At 36.1% G+C, this 9,593-nt stretch overlaps 1 protein-coding gene across 1 annotated transcript in view; it reads left to right on the forward strand.

The window, feature by feature from the left end:
- Positions 1-5,413, forward strand: part of ADAMTS6 (ADAM metallopeptidase with thrombospondin type 1 motif 6) — a 144,634-nt gene extending 139,221 nt beyond the window's left edge. The window contains exon 25 of the mRNA XM_059836546.1: positions 1,989-5,413. Within this exon, the coding sequence (XP_059692529.1) occupies positions 1,989-2,098 (110 nt within the window). The 3' untranslated portion in view covers positions 2,099-5,413. The remainder of the gene's footprint in view (positions 1-1,988) is intronic.
- The last annotated feature ends 4,180 nt before the right edge of the window (positions 5,414-9,593 follow it).

Below are 9,593 nucleotides of genomic sequence, written 5' to 3' on the forward strand. Positions count from 1 at the left end.
TTCTTTAGCTGGAGGGACAGTGACATTTTGTGATTTTTTTAATGTAAAATGGTAGTTAATATCATAATATCGCTGGATCTAGCCACAAAGTTCAGCAAGGCAGAGCTTGTGCGTGGAGCTTACTGAAACTCATTAACACTTGTTACTAAAAACAAAAAGAACTTTGCTAAAACTTTTCCATTCAACCACAGTCCTATGAAGAATAGGCTACTTCATCAGCCACCATTATCTATTTCAAAATTGATTTCTAAGCCAGAAGTTTTGGGGAACTTCAAGAATATTCTCTTATTGCTGTCCAAATGGCATCAGCTGAACAGGGTCCAGTTTTACTCAAGAGGAAAATAACATATAAGAAACATGTAAAAGAATAATTTGAAATCCTACTTTTAGCAAAAACTGAGTTAGTGGCTTTACTTGTATTTAACTAAACACAGTGTGTTTGAGGGTTATTTTTGCAATTGAGTGAACTTTTTATGTCTTGTGCAGATCAAGTGAACCTTTTTATTTTTCACTTCATTTATAATTCACCATTTATCTATATTATATTCCCAGTCTTCATGAACATGAGTACTTGAAATATTTCTGGAAGAGACTTGACCTCTTTTGTGAAGAGTTTTTGAAAGTCAGTCAAATACAGTGACCATGTGTGGTTGCTGGTAGAGAAATATATCTGTTTCAACCAGCAACTCACAATCTCTTTTTTCCTGTCACTCAATTATGTATCCATTAAGAATTAAAAAATTTGAAAAGAAGTATGTCAAACATCATGTAGGTGGAGTGAAAGAATTGCAATGAAAGCACTACGTCTGTGTTAATGAAATGAAAGTTTAAATAATTTCCTAACCACTTCTTGCTTAGCTAAAAGCGTGCATATTACCAGAAACACTGGTCAGACCTGGAAGTTCAGCCTCATTAATGCTTTCCTAGGTTCAAATACTAAAAATTCCCATCTGCACTCAATTTACTACTACAGTATGCTTGCCAGTGTTAATCCACTACCTATAACACCCTGTCTCACAGCAAGAATCATGTACTAGGAGATTATATGGAGTCTGGAGAGCTGTAGAACCTGAGTGTGTCACTGAATTCTCAGATGTAGCTCTTTCTCAAGCTGTATCAGGATAAGAGCAGAGCACGGATCAAACTGTTCCATTCCCCATTCCCATCTTCTTTCTACAAGTGCAAAAAATGAGCCAGAGGAGAGCTACAGCATATTCCAGCTTCTGTAATGTAGTCACAAAGTCACTTTATATGCAATCTGTGTGGGATGCAAAAGAATGAAACCATCCTCCATGGGGTTGAGCTCTGTTCTCCTTTCCTGGGAAAGCTACTTGCTAGTGCAACAGGGCAGGGGAGGCAGTAAACCCAGCATATAGGAAAACACAACTTTGAGAAAAAGCTTTTATGTCTATTACAGGCATAAAATTGGCTTTCCTTCTAGCACAAAATAAATTGCGGATGTGTGGAACCATGTCTAAAGCAGAATCCATCATTCCGTTCGGTCACTGAACTCACCCTGTTGGTACCATCTTTCGTAACACTTGTGTAATATTCTCCATCCCTGTTAGCTGAAATGCTCATTCTTTTTTAAGGATTTGTACAAATGCGTAGGTGTGGTATCAAATAGTGTGAATCATCATAATGATAACCTCTCATGGATGAATAAAATAACTCCTGAGAAGGAAGTTAAAAGTAATGTAAAATAAAAGACTCACATGTTCTAACAGTGCAAAGTGATCACACACGTATCCCAATAAATGATAGTTCTTCCAAGGCAAAGACTGCGCACTCCTAAATGTCTGAAAGCCCTGCAAATATTTTATGGCTTTTAAAATTTGCAATATTATATGCACTAGACTGTACTAGAAAGAGTAGTTATAAAGAAAGCAAGATAGATGGGTAGATGAGAAGCATGTTAAACATCAAATTTTCTTTGTACTTTAATTTATATATCTGTCTTCTTTGTCTTTAATGTTCTTAATTATTAGAGTGCAAAGATGTGAACAAAGTGGCCTATTGCCCACTGGTGCTGAAGTTCAAATTCTGCAGTCGAGCATACTTCAGACAGATGTGCTGCAAGACCTGCCAAGGACACTGACCCACAGGAAGCAGAAGAATGTGCCTTGTTATTATCATTGTGGAAGAGTGTCCATCGAAGAGAGCACACAGTGGAATAAGATTGACGTCCTTGCAAATGCATTACCCTGTGGAAAACATAACCACTGGTCAGCCCCAGCTGACAGGATTTCAATATTATTTTAACTTCTGTGAAGTGGGATTTATTAATCCAAAGTGCTGGACACAGTATGAGGGGATCCCAAATTTGAAAGATTCACACAACACATATAGAATAGCTTACTGTGGAACATTTGTGTTCTTTTGACTAAATCCAATAGTCTGTTTACATCCATGGACCATTAAAATAACTTTTATTATGGACTTAGCAATGACACTGAATCCATTTCTATTTAAAACTCTTTAAAATGTAGTTCTTACGAGTTGGTTTACTATGGAAGTAAAGAAGAATCAAAAAAAAGTTAAGTCATAGCTTAAAAATCTTAACTATTTTATCTCTTGACACAGCACCACAATTTAAATTATAAAATGAGCTTGGAAATGTTATTTAATGAGCAGAAAATTTTTAGAAAAAAAGTATTTTTCCTTCATTCCACCTATTTCCCTTTGGAGTAATCCATATTTCCTGAACACTGCTGTGAGCCATATAAAAAGCTATACTAAATAGAACAACCATGAGGGACTTTAGTTTTAAGAGGTGCAACAGTTATTGCAGTGGTGCATGAAATACAAGTGTGCTATGAAACAAAATGAAATCTTCACTGCAGGTTTATAGCCATCTTACCATGGTACAAATGAAACAGATCTCCACTGAAAGGAACATATTTCAGTATCATGGGGAAGGCAGGCTCCAGCAGTGGTGAAGACTGGATTGCCAGCTCCTTCACTACTACCATAAAGGTTGTTTAGGACTTACACTTTGACTCCAGCTCACTTTTGTTTACAACACCAGCCACAAAGAAGAAGCAACTTTGTGAGCTTCTAGATCTGGTTTACATGTTAGCTTTGATTCTCCAAAACTAAAGAATTTGAATGCAAAAGATAAGCCTACTGTGTAATAGCAACAATCCTTTGCAAAGCTGAAAGTTAAAATGGGTTCCAGATGTTCCCTCCTTTGATACCATAGCAGAGGTATTGTTTATGAGAAGGAATATGGGAATGTTCTATTCAGGAGACTGCATCTGAGTGGCAAGGATTGCAACCAAAGAATAAGTGACTCATGGAGGTGTCTAGGTTCTGTTCAAATGAGAAGTCAAAAGCATGCTCGAGCAAAGAGGCCTGTTGGACTATCAGGAGTAAGGCACACTGGAAAAGGGGTGGCTGTAGTGAATTCTGGCCACCTTCACCTAAATGGCCAGGTACCTATGTGAAGCTGGACCATATTTAAGCAAGGGGCAGCTTTCAGCATGAGACTGGAACAAACTCATGCCAGTTAATTAGAAGCTAGATGCCTTAACTATTCACTGCCATGCTCCACTTATTCATATTACCCTATTTTTAATATTCACCAAAATCTTTGCATTTTTAAAGTGAAACCAAACTTCTTAGGCAAGTCACAATCAGGAATATAACATTAAAAACTTAATTGTCATGCTCCTCTTCCCCTTCACTTTTCAGTAATGGTCTCAATAGGGAGATGAGGAAAGTAGGTATTTCTTTATAATAATATATTGTACTTGAACATTTGCATTTTGCAACAGGTACTTCATGAATGTGATTGTGTGTCCAACTATGACTCCTTTGTTGTAAAGCAGTTAAAATTATGTGAACGATTATATGTTACAAATTCTAAATAGCACTTTTTTTTTAAAAAAAGGTAATCTTTTCAGTGAAAAATAATTTCAAAATATGAGATTGAAGTATACCAATGTATTTTACCAATAACAAACCAAATATGTTGCACACTACTTACTAATGTGAATTAACATGGAACAATAGATACTGTTAAGAGGAATTATGCTATGAAATTCCCCCAACATATTGACAATCTGTCAAGGGATTTTGTGTAACCCCATGTCTATACTCATGACCATCAAATTCCTGTCATCTGCTACCTCTTGCCAGTATTTCCACTTCTGTACACTTGTGACCAGTGGAATTAATTTTCAGTTGGCTTGCATGTATTCACATATGCTTGTTATCTGTTGCTCTCATCACCATGTAAACAACTCCTGTTAAAACTGACACCAGTAGATAAAAACATCCCAAATTTTTGGGAGCTGCCCGTAGAGGTTAAGGGCAGTATGTAGTGCTTGTCTGTTAAGTGAATTGACTTCCTGTATCCTTTTGACAGAACACCTTGGTGCTAACATGCCCTGGTTAGATCAGAAGTATGATGAAAGGGTAAGGGGTTGTTACAACATTCCCTAAGCAAGAGGCCTTTTTGTATCACGGTCCAGTTTTCTCCAGGGCATGATTTTTTTTATCAGCTAATGTGTCATTTCAGCTAATGAGAAAAGGGTTTTCTCTGTATTGAAAAGAAGCCCATTTTTTTACCTCACTTAGAACATGAAAATTGTAAGGAATGCTTCCAAAGACACATTTTGCTCTCTTACTGGTGCTAGAACACCGGGGATTCTGATGTTTACTCTGCAATATAACAGCACTGAGGTTGGAATTTAAAGAACTGCCTGGAGCAATGTTGAATTGTATTGTTAAAGGGAACAAAACACAGAATGTATATGGATTTGCAAACTAAGCAACACTACAGACTAAGACTGAAATATGAAACCTAATTCAAAGAAAAATAATTGGTTTCAACAGCACAGTTCATTGCTGCTGCTACGCTGTAGCCATCTATATAATCTAAGCTAAATAGTGTTATATTCCTAAATAGTGACAAAAGGAGTCTTTGTGCAGGCTATAAATATGACAGACCTAGAATCAAATAGTATAATACAAGATGCAGAAACCTGGTGCCAGTACTTCCGCTGAGCAATATAAAGATCAAAACAGAAATAAAAATCTAAGATTAATCCTTCAAGGTGTATACATCCAAAATAGTCCATTTCGTTAGGAACTTTATAAAGGAGTGAATGTCACATAGATATCCTTAATAATACAGACTGAAATTACCTTTGTATTATTGTGATTAGTTGCTTATTATTTTATACTCAGTATTAATGTGGTACACTGTTACTTTATTATTATTTTTGCTTTTGTAAATTATATTCTAATTTATTGTCATGTTTCTTAACACTTGTTCTACATGCATTCTCCTGCTTGTAATAAAAACAAAAATATTGTAACACTTGATGCAGTGAAATTCCACACCAGGCACAGATTTGTTTTTAACATAGATAATTTAGTAAAATAAAAGTGCGGCTTTTAAGATTGATACCCATGGTACAGTTGTCTCTTCCCTGACTTACAGTTACTAGAATTCTGTATGCTTAATGTTTGCTTCATCCAATGCATCAAAATATAAATAAGGTGTCTTCTTGAAGTAACATCTATGTTATGCTAGAATCCTGTCCTGGGCAGCATAAATATTTGTCATATATAAGCAAATAAGGAAATAACAAAAAGGAACAATCAAGAATATGGTCATGTACATTATTAAGTAATATTTTAGCCTAAGCAGTGATGTAGATCAAGAATGAAATTAATGGCAGCAAAAATATTCTGTACTTCTTGGAATTATTTCGTTTACAGCCAGTCAATAATAACAATAAAATGTCCTTGCATTGAGCTTTTAAGGTTTATCTGAAGTTTATCTGAAACCATGGTGTTTTTAGATACAAAGAAGAAAGTAATTTCAGTAGACTTGGTGCTTGGGTAACTGTTACCAAGAAATGCTTCCTTTCTTACCTGGCACAGTGTAAATAACTTGCTATGGAAATCTCTGATCAAGTCCGATGACATATTTCTTATTTCTGAATTAAAATCTAGTTTCTGGTTTAATGAACATAAACACTTTACTCTTGTAAATAAGATGTTAAAGAAAGTACAGAGAACCTTAAATGTATTGATGAGGTGTTTATTAATTTTGGTTATTCTTTGTTATTCTATTTACAAATAAGAATTCAGAAACCAATGGCCTGTTTCAAAAGTATGGGTATTTCTGTCTGTGCTTGTTCACAAAATTTTATTGCCCTTCAGATCAAAAGTTAAAGATGGAGAGGTTTTAGTAAATAACACAGTTTCATGGCAGTTTTCTCTGTCATTGTAAAGATATTGGCTTTTCTCCTGTACATTCACACTAAGTTATAATCTGATAGATTTCCCATTATTGTTCAGTTTGTAGTGTTGTTTTTTTCCCACTGGTATTACAATGACAGACTGAGAACACTGAAACAGAAGTATTTCTCCCTCCTTTTCTCCTGCTACCCTTAAACCTGATATAACCCATGGTGACTATAGAACTCCTGATACAAAATATTCCCTCCAGTCTTTTAAAAATGCATTTTTTTTCACCAGAATTTGATTCTGGGGCCAATCCTACTATTATAATTCCCTGTTACACTTTTCCAGTTTATTTCTTGAGGAAATGAGCACCATTTTTACCTGAGATACTGGCTTTTCCTTTCTCTGACTCCCTTTTCCATACTGTTTGTTCTTGAGTAAGCTTGCTGTTCTATCTGAAGCATAGATATATAAGAAGCATTTTTACAAATCCTCTGTAGAATTTTGAACAGATTTTCATTATTCTCCTGACTTCTTTATTATTTTTTATTGTTACTTGGAACTAAGACCCAGGACTCTTCTGGGTCCTCTTCTGTGGAGGTTTACTGCAATGGACTTTGGATGAGTCCTGTGAGCCTCATCTGGAGGCAGTCAGTCATCAATCCAAGAGTATTGTAGGAGGCCATTACTAAGTTGAGGCTGTCATTCTGCAAGAATTGACACCCTGTCTGGCTGTTTTCCCTTCACCACAAACAATTAGGTGGAAGGGATAGATGACTGCTTCTGTGTGGTCCCCCCAATCTAAGTTCTAGACAGAATGGTGTAAGAGCATTTCCATGCAGTAATCAGGATGAAATCCCAAACAGATTTATAAAAGCTCAATCAGCCATGGAACAAGGTTCATTACAGAACTAATGAATTGGTCATTTCCCAAGTGTTTGGCCCAGATAAAGTGGAAGTTCATATCCTTTAAGAAAAATGAGCCACTCAAAATGTGGGGTGGTGTACCTTTAAGGATCCTTTAAACTGGCGTACCACCTAAGCACCACATGTCATTTATTTGCTTCTGTTTCTGCATGGGACTGACATTTTCATTGAGCTGGACAGGCTACAGGACACAGTTTATGTGCAGAGGTCATATAGCTGCCAATCAGAAAATTATTGAAGTCTGTCCTGGAAAAGATACATGTATTTCTGCATTAAGGATTGGAAGCTTAAATTTCTACAAACAGGAAGGCCTTTCCAGAGTATGTCTATCAAGATCAGTAAATAAATAATCTCACTTCTTTAGTAATCCTGTTTGAAATAAATTTATCAGATCACAGCTTGAGATAGAAAAAGAAGTGTTTTGGAAGCTAGAAGTGAAGACTCAGCCAGTGAGTGTTCCAAGCTTCAGTTGCTATGACCACACAGAGAGATGAGATTTGGCCTGGCTGATAAGAAAAAAGCTGTGGACTTTGGAAATTGGATTTCTTCATCTGCATCAGAAGTATATTTGTTTATTCTTCTCCCCAACCCTACCTTGAAATCAAAGTCCACAAATGTGCACATTCTTGCAGTGTTTACAACAAAATTATTGCTCACATTGTTTGAAAAACCCATCTTGCAATATGATTTATTTTTTGCAATGAAGATCAGTCTTCTGTGTAGAATCTACCTCCCCTGAGAAGCAATGCTGAGTAATGTTTCTGAGTAACACTTCCTCTCCAAATTAACTGTGAGATAACAGTTCTGGACATGTGGGAATATTTTCCAGTTATATCTCTATGAAAAGACCCAGACCTACTCTAGGGATTTCAGAAGAAAAACTTCAGTTGAGAATGCATTTTAAGTTATTATTGTCACATTTGACAATATGAGGTCAAACTGAGGTCAACTATGTTTCATAAGGCAAATAAATTTACAGAAGTGCAGTGTGCTTAGTAGGGTCACTGCCTTCTAACATCTTTGAATAATGACCAGAAATAGGGGCAAGACCTTGTGTATGAATGACAATGTGTGGTTGAAAAGTTTACAATCCATTTCCAGGACAATCTTTCATTTCTCAGACTCCACTCCTCAGCATCCACACACTGGTACAGGGTATCTCTTCCCTCCATCATCTCCCCTAATGGCTGTTTCTTCTCTTTCTCACTGCTTTAACACATCCATGCATCTCATGTACTGCTGTCTTTGATCAGATACTTTATTGTGAATATTACTGAGAGTTTTCACATCTGTAATTTAACACAGTTTTTTGTTAAAATGTTCATTTTAGGCTGTTTTTGTGAATTATTTATTGAAGTGTAGAAACAAATATAAAATCTAAATAAGAATTTCAAGAAAAAAATCTAGAAATGCGTTAATTCTTTTTCAAACAGTAGTTCAAATAAAAATAATATTTAATATTTTTTCTACAGCAGTAATTAGAGGCCCCTTAAAGTTTCTTTTTTCCTATTATGAAAAATATTGAGTTAGGAGCAAATACAAAGAGGAGGAACCAAGCCTCTCTTTTGGTCTCAGATTCTCTTTCACATGTAGCCTTTTTATTGCAATGCACTATCAAAACAAGACCTTCTGCAGCAAAAAGGAATCTCAAACATCTCATTTGGCCTTTCGGGCTCAAAGTTTCCTTGGAAGTTTATTTACCTAAGATAAAGTTACATTGTTGAAACTATCCTGTCAATTTGCAATAACATTTGACTTCAGATGTATTATTCTTTGAAAGCATTTTGTCAAGGATAGGGCTTGTAACTGATTTTCTAGAGAGAAGGGAAGGTATGATGGCTATAATTACCTGTATCAATTAACTATATCTTGCTCAGAGTTCTTGTGAAATAAAGTGCAGCAACGCCTATATAATTAAAAGAGGAAAAGAAATTAAACTACATTTTATACAAGCTTCAAAAAGAAAACACAAGGTAAGAATATTCCATTTTTATTTTCAGTGAGGTTTAAGAAGCTGGCTCAGCTCACTGCACTATTAATTGTTTGTAAAGCTGAAGACAAATTACCTGAATTCTACTTCCATGGAGGGTTTGGGGGTTTTTAACTCTGTTTTCCTAATCCATCTAAGAAAGGTCTCAAGCATCATTCTGTGACGCATCCCCCCCAGATTTGAAGATTTGCTATGCTGTTTTTTTTCCATTTCTTGCAGTTGTGAAGATCACAAATTTTAATGACAGAAGGACTAAGAATGATAGGTTTGAGGCCTTGGTCTCATGGCTGTAGGTGTGCCCTCTCTAGCTGGAAAAACTGCTATGTGGCCTTTTTGTCCCCAGTATGAGCAAAACAGGTTTCTGGTACCACAGGCTTGCTGCCTGCTCCTCTGCAGCGTGGGCAGACACCCATGAAAGACTCAGTGGATGGCCATGGCATCAGGTATCACAAGTGCCTGGGACCAGCACTGCATA

The sequence above is a fragment of the Haemorhous mexicanus genome, chromosome Z (genome assembly GCF_027477595.1).
Source record: "Haemorhous mexicanus isolate bHaeMex1 chromosome Z, bHaeMex1.pri, whole genome shotgun sequence".
Lineage (NCBI taxonomy): Eukaryota > Metazoa > Chordata > Aves > Passeriformes > Fringillidae > Haemorhous > Haemorhous mexicanus.